The sequence below is a fragment of the Armigeres subalbatus genome, chromosome 2 (assembly GCF_024139115.2).
Source record: "Armigeres subalbatus isolate Guangzhou_Male chromosome 2, GZ_Asu_2, whole genome shotgun sequence".
Classification (NCBI taxonomy): domain Eukaryota; kingdom Metazoa; phylum Arthropoda; class Insecta; order Diptera; family Culicidae; genus Armigeres; species Armigeres subalbatus.
Genome location: NC_085140.1, coordinates 378,833,584 through 378,846,346, shown reverse-complemented (window position 1 = coordinate 378,846,346; position 12,763 = coordinate 378,833,584). Strand labels below are relative to the sequence as shown.

The 12,763-nt window shown below is 40.5% G+C and overlaps 1 protein-coding gene across 1 annotated transcript in view; it reads left to right on the top strand.

Annotated features, from left to right (window-relative positions):
• Window positions 1-8,106, top strand: part of LOC134213136 (myosin heavy chain, muscle-like) — a 68,234-nt gene extending 60,128 nt beyond the window's left edge. Inside the window, exons 6-15 of the mRNA XM_062691776.1 lie at window positions 1,269-1,372; window positions 1,453-1,860; window positions 1,982-2,152; window positions 2,231-2,823; window positions 3,307-3,424; window positions 3,505-3,768; window positions 3,847-4,943; window positions 5,207-5,285; window positions 5,390-6,565; window positions 6,940-8,106. Coding sequence (XP_062547760.1) covers window positions 1,269-1,372; window positions 1,453-1,860; window positions 1,982-2,152; window positions 2,231-2,823; window positions 3,307-3,424; window positions 3,505-3,768; window positions 3,847-4,943; window positions 5,207-5,285; window positions 5,390-6,565; window positions 6,940-7,863 — 4,934 coding nt within the window. The 3' untranslated portion in view covers window positions 7,864-8,106. The remainder of the gene's footprint in view (window positions 1-1,268; window positions 1,373-1,452; window positions 1,861-1,981; window positions 2,153-2,230; window positions 2,824-3,306; window positions 3,425-3,504; window positions 3,769-3,846; window positions 4,944-5,206; window positions 5,286-5,389; window positions 6,566-6,939) is intronic.
• The last annotated feature ends 4,657 nt before the right edge of the window (window positions 8,107-12,763 follow it).

Here is a 12,763-nt window from a genome sequence, read left to right as displayed (position 1 = left end):
CTTAGTGAGACACCCGTTACTCTGTGATTGTACGTCGCCAGCCACGCAGGCTACAGAGGGTCCGTAAGTCGTCTTTCACCTGATCGTTCCACCATGCTCTATTTTCAACGGGTTATTGTCCAACATTCTGGCTACGCGCCCGGCCCACCGCAATCTTCCGATTTTCGCAGTGTGAACGAAGACTGGTTCTCCCAATAGTTGACGCAACTCGTGGTTCATTCGACTTTCTCCCTTCGCTTTCTATACCCTACCATCCTTTGAAAAACTTCAAGTGCGCGTTGGTCCTCCACGAGCATCGTACAAGTCTCGTGCCCGTCAAGGACTACCGGTCTAAGACCATGCTGAAGGTGGCTTGGTTGGATTCCCGTTTAAACCGGACCGGACTGGAAATTTCTTTGACTTCCCCGGGCATAAATGTATTATCACTAAGAACTACGATGCGGAATCCCCCAGTGGAGGATGTCATGCCAATAAGAATAAGAAAAAGAACGTACTATTTGTGCTGGGAAGAAATTTTGCTCATCTATGAGAGCATTGGAAAATTAATATAAAACATAAATTAAGATGACGACCACAATGGACAGGAGTTGTTTCCAGACAATAACTTCTACTACCTAACTCCTTTTAACGTTAACAACTCAGTGCCAATGAAACATGTTATAGTTCTAGGAGATTCGTGCGAGTACAAAACAATGTCATATTCAAATCTGCAGATGTGGTGTGCGTTACTAAGAGACTACTAGTTTTTCAACACGTCTCCTTAACGAAATGAATTAGTAGAATTGAAACTGTTCCGCATGGTATCTGTAACGAATCCTCCTTACAGAACTAAGGGGTCGCGTAATAAATGAAATGATTTGATGAGCATGACTTCAAAATTCTCTATAAAGGCAGGTTCAGGTCTCGTTATACTGCACTCAACTCGATTTTTTTCAATTTTCACTCGGCAAGTATTGTTGGATAAACGTACAACTCGTGCTGACAAAAATCATCTAGTACCTAGTTGTACAATTTATATTTTTTCATGTTTTGAATGAATTATAAGGGTATGCGAGGTTTTAAAAAGCCAAGATTCACAGTTCATTATGTAGGTGCAACCAAAACAGGGCGAAAATACAAATTCAAAAAGGTAACAATTGCACACGTCCAAAAACATTCAAAATAATTCCCTCCTGATGACTGATGATTTAACACAAATAATGAATTCATGAGCAGAATAAATACTCAAATACTAAAACTAAACAAATCTTTTTTGTTTTCTTTATCAGAGATGTGCTTCTTGTCTAACGATATTTACGATTATCATAACGTCGCTCAGGGTAAAGTCACAATCCCAAATGTCGATGACGGCGAGGAATGTAAGCTGACCGATGTAAGTTATCTTCACATATTTTCTAAAATTTGCTTAACACAGTATTATGAATCATGTATCCAATATGTATTGTTCAACAGGAAGCCTTCGATATCTTGGGTTTCACCCAGGTTGAGAAAGACAATATCTACAAAATCACTGCAGCGGTCATGCACATGGGCGGTATGAAGTTCAAGCAAAAAGGTCGTGAGGAGCAGGCCGAGGCCGATGGCACAGAGGAAGGTGATCGCGTCGCCAAACTGTTGGGCTGCGTTACGGAGGATCTGTATAAGAACTTACTGAAACCACGTATCAAGGTCGGTACCGAGTACGTCACCAAGGGTCAAAACAAGGATCAGGTCTACAATGCTGTCGGTGCCCTTTGCAAAGGTATTTTCGATCGTCTGTTCAAATGGCTGGTCAAGAAGTGTAACGAAACGCTGGATACCAAACAGAAGCGTGCGCAGTTCATCGGTGTACTGGATATTGCAGGTTTCGAAATTTTCGACGTAAGTATTTGAGGCTGTTTAAATGATAACAGGTGCCATCCAAAATTGAAATCCAAAAGAATATTTTCAACTATCCAACCATGAAATTTGCGCAATTTCAAAAACTTCCGCTACATTTCAGTTCAACGGCTTCGAGCAGCTTTGTATTAACTTCACCAACGAGAAACTGCAGCAATACTTCAACCATCACATGTTTGTACTGGAACAGGAAGAGTACAAGAAGGAAGGTATTAACTGGGCCTTTATCGATTTCGGTATGGATTTGCTGGCTTGTATTGAACTGATTGAAAAGGTTGGTTTTCTTATTCCTTAAACGAACTTCACGTGCTGTACTCAGTTACGGTAACAAACATTTCAACACACATTTTAGCCCATGGGTATTCTCTCCATTCTTGAAGAAGAATCTATGTTCCCGAAAGCCACTGATCAAACCTTTGCTGAGAAGCTGATGACGAACCATTTGGGCAAGTCTCCCCCATTCATGAAGCCCAGACCACCAAAGCCAGGTATTCAAGCCGGACACTTTGCCATCGGCCATTACGCCGGTGTCGTTTCATACAACATCACTGGCTGGCTAGAAAAGAATAAGGATCCTCTGAACGACACTGTCGTCGAGCAGTTCAAGAAGGGGCAGAACGAGCTGCTGGTTGAAATCTTCAGTGAAGCTGCGCCCACTGCAGCTGAGGGAGGAGCGCCTGCTAAGGGTGGACGTGGCAAAAAGGGTGCCGCCTTCGCAACTGTGTCTTCGTCCTACAAGGAACAGCTGAACAACTTGATGACAACTTTGGAGTCGACTTCACCTCATTTCGTCCGTTGTATCATTCCCAATGAATTCAAGCAGACCGGTCTTATTGACGCTAAATTGGTTATGCATCAACTGACCTGTAACGGTGTGCTTGAAGGTATTCGTATTTGTCGTAAAGGTTTCCCTAACAGAATGATGTATCCTGATTTCAAGCAGCGGTAAGTTTTATGGCAGCAAAAAAATCTTTAACTTTTGGAAATAAAACTTCCATAAAAATAAGAAATTGCAAATAAAGAAATCAGGGTAGTGCCAATTACTAAAATATCGCAAAATTTTCATAGTTTCCAAAAAAACAAGAAGCTATCAGCAATTTAAGAAAAATGCTAAATTTTCACAAATAAATCAAAAATAGCAATATACATTCCAACAAAAAATATTTATGAAATTTTTTTACTTCTTTCATTATTGACTTTTTTATGAAAAATATTCTGCCTTTCAATTAACATGGGTAATAGTAAATTGCAAAAATACTAAAGCTTTTTGAAAAAATCTCTCAAGTTCATGGAAATTTTGCATTATTTAGGTAATTTTTTTTTTTGAGAACTTCTAATTTTTCACAAGGCTTTTCCATTTTAATCATTTTTTAGACATTTCCCAGAAATTCAAAACGTTGGCTGATAATTTTCTCATATCGCTCACAGATATCTTATCCTGGCTCCAGCTGCCATGACTGCTGAAACAGAACCAAAGAAATCCGCGGAAAAATGTTTCGAAGCTATTCAATTGGATCCTGATTCCTACCGTATCGGTCATACCAAGGCAAGTGCCAATGATTTATCATCAATTTTGTTCAAGAAGATTCTCACGATTACTCATCTCTTTACTTTTTTGATAAACAGGTATTCTTCCGCGCTGGTGTCCTGGGTCAGATGGAAGATTTCCGTGATCAACGTTTGTCTAAGATTATGTCCTGGCTGCAGTCCTGGTGTCGTGGTTACCTGGCTCGCAAAGAGTTCGAAAAGATGCAATCTCAGCGTGTCGCTTTGGAGATTGTCCAACGCAACTTGCGCAAATATCTCAAGCTACGTACTTGGGCCTGGTGGAAACTGTGGCAGAAGGTCAAGCCACTTCTGAATGTCTCCCGCGTTGAGGACCAGATTGCTGTAAGTTTGTATTAGTTAAGCATTGATTATTCAAACTTCCTATTAAGCTATTTATCTATTATCTTTTGTAAATCACAGAAACTTGAAGAAAAGGCACAAAAAGCCACAGAGGCATTTGAGAAAGAGGAGAAACTCCGCAAGGAGCTAGAAGCTATGAATAGCAAGTTATTAGCTGAAAAGACTGCTCTGTTGGACTCCTTATCCGGTGAAAAGGGAGCTCTGCAGGAATATCAAGAGAAAGCCGCCAAATTAACCGCCCAAAAGAATGACCTGGAGAACCAACTTCGTGATACTCAGGAGCGCTTGGCTCAAGAAGAAGACGCTCGTAATCAGCTCTTCCAGACCAAGAAGAAACTCGAGCAGGAAATTTCCGGTCAGAAAAAGGATGCTGAAGATCTTGAGCTCCAAATCCAAAAGATCGAACAGGACAAAGCATCCAAGGATCACCAAATCCGCAACTTGAATGATGAAATTGCGCATCAGGATGAACTGATCAACAAGTTGAACAAAGAAAAGAAAATGCAGGGCGAAGTGAACCAGAAAACCGCTGAAGAATTACAGGCCGCCGAAGATAAAGTGAACCACTTGAACAAGGTTAAAGCCAAGCTGGAACAGACCCTCGATGAACTGGAAGATTCATTGGAACGCGAGAAAAAGCTGCGTGGTGATGTCGATAAGGCGAAACGCAAGGTCGAAGGTGACCTCAAGTTGACTCAGGAAGCTGTCTCCGATCTTGAGCGCAACAAGAAAGAGTTGGAACAAACTATTATGCGCAAAGATAAAGAAATATCAGCCCTATCCGCCAAGCTAGAAGATGAACAAAATCTGGTGGGTAAACTCCAGAAGCAAATCAAAGAGCTGCAGGGCCGTATTGAAGAGCTGGAGGAAGAAGTTGAGGCAGAACGGCAGGCTCGTGCCAAGGCTGAAAAGCAACGTGCGGATTTGGCTCGTGAACTTGAGGAACTGGGAGAACGTCTAGAAGAGGCGGGTGGCGCTACTTCAGCGCAGATTGAGCTCAACAAGAAGCGTGAGGCTGAACTTGCCAAGTTGCGTCGTGACTTGGAGGAAGCAAACATCCAGCATGAAGGTACCTTGGCTAACCTTCGCAAGAAGCATAATGACGCTGTTGCTGAAATGGCGGAACAGGTGGATCAGCTGAACAAGCTGAAAACGAAGTAAGTTGATGGGATGTTTTAATATCCAACATATGCAGCGTTGCGAATGCGATGCCGAAAACGTTCCGAATAAGATATTTTGGAATAAATATACAAAGTTCCAATCATCAACTTCAGAACATTTTCTACGTCTTACCTGACCAATTCAAATTGCATTTAGTCTAGTCTAGTTTCTTAGCAGGCATTTCACCCTCAGTCAGACAATAGAAATTTTCTCGAAATGCTTTATTTTTTATTTTTTTATTCTTTCTATTCTAAAACAGAGCGGAGCACGATCGTGCTAATATGTACAATGAGCTGAACAACACTCGATCAGCTTGTGATCAGCTTTCACGTGAAAAGGTATGTTGAAAACATTATCCAATTTACAAACTTATATAAAAATTTATGTTAATTAATTTTGTTCTTTGCATCCAACTCTACTATAAAATTTCACATCGTCACAGGCTGCCCAAGAGAAGATTGCCAAACAGCTACAGCATACCCTGAACGAAGTACAAGGAAAGTTGGATGAAACGAATCGTACCCTCAATGACTTTGATGCTGCCAAGAAGAAGCTGTCGATCGAAAACTCCGACTTGCTCCGCCAGCTAGAAGATGCAGAGTCGCAGGTTTCACAGCTAAGCAAGATCAAGATCTCGCTATCGCAACAGCTTGAGGATACGAAGCGTCTTGCCGATGAGGAAGCTCGAGAACGTGCCACCCTTCTCGGTAAATTCCGTAACCTGGAGCACGATCTGGACAACCTTCGCGAACAAGTTGAGGAAGAAGCGGAAGGCAAGGGTGACATTCAACGCCAGCTCAGCAAGTCTAACGCCGAAGCGCAACTGTGGCGCAGCAAGTACGAATCCGAGGGAGTTGCTCGCGCTGAGGAGTTGGAGGAAGCTAAGAGGAAACTTCAAGCTCGCCTCGCCGAAGCCGAAGAAACTATCGAGTCCCTCAACCAGAAATGTATTGCTCTGGAGAAAACTAAGCAGCGCCTGTCTACCGAAGTGGAAGATCTGCAGCTTGAAGTGGACCGTGCTTCATCGATAGCGAATGCGGCAGAGAAGAAACAAAAAGCATTTGATAAGATTATTGGAGAATGGAAGCTCAAGGTTGACGACCTGGCTGCTGAGCTGGATGCGTCCCAAAAGGAATGCCGTAACTATTCTACCGAGCTGTTCCGACTTAAGGGTGCATATGAAGAAGGTCAAGAACAGCTAGAAGCTGTGCGACGAGAAAACAAGAACTTGGCTGATGAAGTTAAGGATCTGCTCGACCAAATCGGTGAGGGAGGCAGAAACATTCATGAAATCGAGAAGTCTCGTAAACGGTTAGAAGCAGAGAAGGATGAACTTCAAGCGGCCCTCGAGGAAGCTGAAGCTGCCCTGGAACAGGAAGAAAACAAGGTCCTGCGAGCGCAATTAGAACTTTCCCAGGTGCGACAAGAAATCGACCGACGCATTCAGGAGAAGGAAGAAGAGTTTGAAAACACGCGCAAAAATCACCAGCGCGCACTTGATTCCATGCAAGCCTCGCTAGAAGCCGAAGCCAAGGGTAAGGCTGAAGCTCTACGAATGAAGAAAAAGTTAGAGGCTGACATCAACGAGCTTGAAATCGCCTTGGACCATGCGAATAAGGTAATTATGAATCAATTTATTTCTTTTCTCTTCTCGTCTACTAAATGCGGTAATAAATTTTCCTCATAATCCGTACTTTAAACTTCGATTTGACGGCAGCACCACTGTCAAATTCTGGTTTAACCTTAAAAAAAGTCCAACGTTGCTAATTGACAATTTTGGATTTGGAATAAATGAATATTTTCTAAAGAGCTTTGAATTACAAGCATGCAATTATGAACAGTGTTGATATATTTCCAACCAATGTAGATTACCAGTAAAGTGAATTCACTTTGAGTATGCCTCATTAGCAGTGATATTGGTGAATTTCGTCATCATACGCATTATTCCCATTTATTCTGACTCACCCTATATTCAACTTTAATTATTTACAGGCAAATGCTGAAGCCCAGAAGAACATCAAGCGATACCAGCAACAACTCAAGGACGTCCAAGGTGCACTTGAAGAGGAACAGAGGGCACGTGATGATGCCCGCGAGCAACTGGGTATCTCTGAGCGCCGCGCCAATGCCCTACAGAATGAACTGGAGGAATCGCGAACACTCCTTGAGCAAGCTGACCGTGGTCGACGACAAGCGGAGCAGGAACTCAGTGATGCTCACGAGCAGCTGAATGAAGTATCAGCGCAAAATGCATCTATTGGCGCCGCCAAGAGGAAACTTGAGTCTGAACTGCAAACGTTACATTCTGATCTCGATGAACTGCTAAACGAGGCTAAGAATTCCGAAGAAAAGGCCAAGAAGGCTATGGTTGATGCCGCCCGTCTAGCCGATGAACTTCGAGCCGAGCAGGATCACGCGCAAACACAGGAAAAACTAAGGAAAGCTTTGGAGCAACAGATCAAAGAACTCCAGGTCAGATTAGATGATGCAGAAACAAATGCCCTGAAAGGAGGTAAGAAAGCAATCCAGAAACTGGAGCAACGCGTGCGGGAAATTGAGTCCGAATTAGACAGCGAACAGAGGAGGCATGCTGATGCACAGAAAAACCTCCGGAAATCTGAGCGTCGCATTAAGGAGCTAACCTTCCAGTCTGAGGAAGACCGTAAGAACCACGAACGAATGCAGGATCTCGTCGACAAACTACAACAGAAGATCAAGACTTACAAGAGGCAGATTGAGGAAGCCGAGGAAATTGCCGCCTTGAATCTCGCCAAATTCCGCAAGGCCCAGCAAGAATTGGAGGAAGCAGAGGAGCGAGCAGACATCGCTGAACAGGCAGCGACTAAATTCCGTACAAAAGGAGGACGTGGAGGATCAGCACAACGAGGTGTCAGTCCAGCAGTTAGTACGTTGTAAGACGTCGGTGGCACGTCAATTCGACTCTTTTGTCGTCACCAGACGTAAGCGAGAAGTAGCAGCATTAATGCAAAACCAGTTGCATGGTATGGAGATTCCGTTTATTTCGATGAGCTATTTTTACGATGACAATAAGGTACATTAAACGACGAAACAATGTCTATTTATTAGATATAATGTAAAAACATTTATAATGAGTTTTATAAATAACGGATGCGAATATATTAGAGACGTGCATATTTATTTGGTTTCATTTTATTCACGATTATCGATAACAAGACTTCCCTGTGCAACATTTCATGCTCGATTATGTCGTATTCACTCAAAATGGTAAATAAATCCTGGCCCCTATCGCTTACACACGGGTAAGAGCTACAAAGGTCTGTACGTAGCCGATTCGACGACCCGCGAGAGGATCAACCGCCCCCCCACGCTTCGTAAAAAATATAGGTTACTAGTTCAATCAAAGTTAATTGCATATGTTCCGGGTATTAACCAACCGACTTGGACATTAATTTACAATGTTCTGAAAACTCAGATGTGAATATGTAGGGGAAGGTGGGTAGACTTGATCCCCGGGGAGACTTGATCACCCCCTGTTTTATCGAGAACTAAAGTAGTTTTGTTCTATCGTATTTTTAATATAGATCCTTTAAACAAATGACCTTTGTGTGGTGAGTTATTTTTTGGATTGACAACCTTATTTATTCTGCAGGGCGATTTGTATGTTTTGACCTTCCCAAAGATTTTTTTATTGGCCATGCAAAATTTGAGCTACTTTTCATAACAATGATCGAATGCTTTCGTTTTTTCACAGCACAAAGCCATAAATATGCTTAATGATCTGTACTGATGAAATGATGATGATGAATGATCTGTACTGATCAAGTCTACCCAGTCTCCCCTACATTATGTGGAAGATTTTGATTTAAAAACGAGCAATGGGTAATGTTTTCAACATAACCGCGAGTAGACGTAGGACTTGTATAAACGTAAAGTATTTACATTTAACTTCTAACTTTTGGATCTATAGAGTTTGATTATAGGTATTGATATTGGAAACGACAACCTCCATTAGGGTCTCGCCGACATTTCTCACCAACACGAACGCAGGTTCGTGGTTGCAAACAATCCCATTTGATTTTGCCGTGACAGCGGCTCGTGGTTGCAAACAAACCGAGTAAAAGTGTGAGTGAAACGTGCGTGTACGTAAACGATCGCTGAAAGCCTAATGCTGTGTAGAATTATTAGCAATTTGTTTATTCAAAACTTCTGGAAATAAAACTAATAATTAAATACATAATTAGAATTGATTTGTTTCTAACTATTAAGCCCTTATTTACTCAAGCAAATGTAGGGCATCTATAGATTTCTTATTGATGATAGTATTTGAAGTTTAAAAATATATTATTTATAAAACTTCCAGACTTGGGCAAAATGTGCTATTTTAGGGAACCGTCCTGTTTTCCAAATAAAGAAATACATCAATTTCGTTAATTCTTTTTGATAACATGCGTGCTTACTGCTGAAAAAAATCACAACAATAAGAAACAAGTCAAGGAGCAGTAACCCTACTAAAATAGAGGAGGTACTGCTAATACGTCATCGAAAAATTATTTAATGTTTTGATCCCAAATTCCGAGTCTACGTCAAGTTTAATAATACAATTTCTCAGAAAATGAAAAACAAAAAATAAGATAAAGTTTATTTATATTCTTCTGAAAATTATTATTTACGGACTTTTTTAAAAACAATCTACATGAAGACAGCGACATTTTCTAATCTAAAATGGATATTAACACTATTGCTGATTGTACATCTTTAATTGCTAATGCCTTTTGCAAATAAATGAAAGTAATTATTTTAATTGAATTTTTATTTTCATCAGCGTACTTTTTTTTTCTAGGGAATCAGAACTGTTATAGTATAAACATGTTTCAATGTACGTGTGGTTCAGTACCAAGCACAACTTAACATATGGTCAGTCATATGACATGACTCATACCCATCCCGGGATCATATGGATTATGAAACCCATCACCTGGATGAGCAGACCAAATCTCTCTAACTTTATTCTTCCTCATCCACCACCGCTGCCCTCGCTGCCACAGCCATCATCGGCCTGTAGCCGTGAACCCCGAGCGATGCGATGGGCGATTGCATCCATCGCAACCGACACCACTGCATCCGACCATCATCAAGCACAGAATGACAAAAAAATGCGCCCACTTCTTTTATGCATATTCGCAGACCCACCCACCGGCAGTTCTACCGCTGGTGACTGTATGCTGTCGCTGTGTAGGTAAACACAGCGAACGAACGAACGAACGAACGAACGAAACGAAAAATGCGGGAGCAAAAAGCACGTCAGTACGCGCTGCTGTCACAAATTGTAATGACTCGCACACGGCAGGCACTGCTTCTTTTATACACAAAGAAAATCTTCCGGTAGACCCGAACATACCGTGACATACCGCATTCTGATGTCCGTGTTAGGAATGCACGGGATTGGTTACATATGAAATTTTGACTGGCTTTGACAGGAATTGAAATTCTCAGTAGCTAATCGTTAATAATCTTAAGTTTCAATAAAATGTGCAAAATGGTGGAGAGTGTCCAAGTCGATTGATATATAATTCTTAAAAATCCATCGAAAGATAAAGGCGCTAGAAACGTTCAAAATCTTCCCTTCCAGCGTAACGCTCTCGATTTCCAAAAATCTAAATGACACCCAGTATAGTAAAGAAAGACGTAAGTCCTACGTCAAAATGTATTGGAGGTAAACGCTTTCCCTTCGACGTAGCTCGAACCCCCATGGTATGCGGGTAGATACCCCTAATAATTATTCGACGACTCATATGTGAATATGTACATTATGCGGAAGATATTGATTTGATAAATGTAACACGCGTCAATACCGAAGCTCCTGCTAGAGATTCAAACAGCCATCCAAAGCAGTGATTCGTACAGTACATTTTTGTTGCTATTATCATGTCACATTGTTTGTACCGGACAGAATGTTGCACAACATTCTCTTGTGACAATTATAGTGTTGTAGACACATGCCATTCATGGCAATGAATGTATTACCCGCGAGTCGTTCGTATCATGTGACAATATTCGTGCCGCCTGTAAATGTATCGCTATCTATTATGATGGTAGTGCAAAATGAATGTTCTGAGCAGTCATAATGCTTATAGAAAAAGAAAATTAATAAACAATTTGTTTCGTTTGGCTGCTTTGGGGCCCTACACTTATTACGTAAAGGCTTATGGCGGGTGCGGTAAGAACAAAAATTATTTATAATTAAACAATTTTTCATAGGGAAGGGGGTTCAAACCCCGGAGAATTCACTTTCGTACTGAGTGTATCGTCATTTTATATCCCGAGTAAGATTTCTCAAAACAATAAATTGTCAAACGATGAGACACTTCTTATATATTTACACTTTATATATTTTAAAGAACGTTTTTACAGGCTAAAAAATCATTTAAAAAATTTAATATTTCAACTATGCGAGCCAGATTTATTTTTAACCTGTTTTTGACTAGGGGGAATGACAGCTTTGGCAGGTTTTGTTCTATTATTGTCAGGGGGGTTTTTTATTTCTGATTATGCTCAAATTTGGCCTAAACATTCTTTGCATATCAAAGAATATTGTGGCCAAATTTCATAAAATTCGGTCAACAAAAAACCCCCTGCCAATAATAGAACAAAACCTGCCAAAGCCGTCTTTTCCCCTATCTAATCTAAATAAAAATGATATTTCTAGATAGGTATATTTCAAAAAAGCACTAAAAACCAATACAATAACAAAAAAAACCCAGATTAATCCACCTAGCGGCGATGATGCCTTTCTCGTGCATCGTAAAATGTACTGAAAAATCACATAGGAAAGGTCAAAAAAGCACTTTAGGGGGATAGATCGCACATTTTCTATCATTTTGCATGTTTTTGCATTAATTACTATGCATTCCCACCATTCTTGAAAAAAAAAATTTTTTTTCGATTTTGAATTTTTTTTTCCAGAGGGATTCTTGGGAAAAAACAATGATGTTTCAATAATTCAGAAATGCAATGTCCGATCAGACCAATTTTCAATAGCAAACAATGGGACCGCATTCCCCGTCGAATGCGACTTGTTGCGAGTAAATCGGTTAATGCTAAGTTCCAAAAAGTGTGTCTACAAAATTTGTACACATACACACATACACACACACACACATACATACATACACACAAACAGACATCACCTCAATTCGTCGAGCTGAGTCGATTGGTATATAACACTATGGGTCTCCGAGCCTTCTATCAAAAGTTTGGTTTTGGAGTGAAATTATAGCCTTTACGTATACTTAGTATACGAGAAAGGCAATTAGGCTCGTACCTATAATTGTGTGATAAGTAATCTTATTTTCTTGGTTGAACCACATTTTTTTATTTCAAAATTTTGATTTTTATTGTTAAAAACCCAGGTTAGGGAAATTGGGGTAATATGCACCCTCGGGGCAAAACGACCTATTTGCATTTTTGAATACATTTTCAGTAGTTTTTCCAGAATATTTACTACAGGGCATGTAGTTCGGATCGCTAACTAGCGATCCAGTAGTAAACATTAATGAAAATATTCCTCCCAAAAAACATTCACTAGTTGAACTAACATCAGTGCGCAGTGTGATGATTTAATTCAGCGCTGTGTTGAATTATGTCTGTACTATTTCTTATCACAACTTCTGTTCAAGCATTGTTCACACAATTTTGGCGAAGTTATACAACTACATCATCTCATTTTGAAAAACAACTTTATTAACTGATTCGTTAAACCTTTAATAAGCATTTTACTAAGCCTCAATTCAGCTACATGTGAATTCTTCGAAAATAATAACGCATAGAAGGTAAC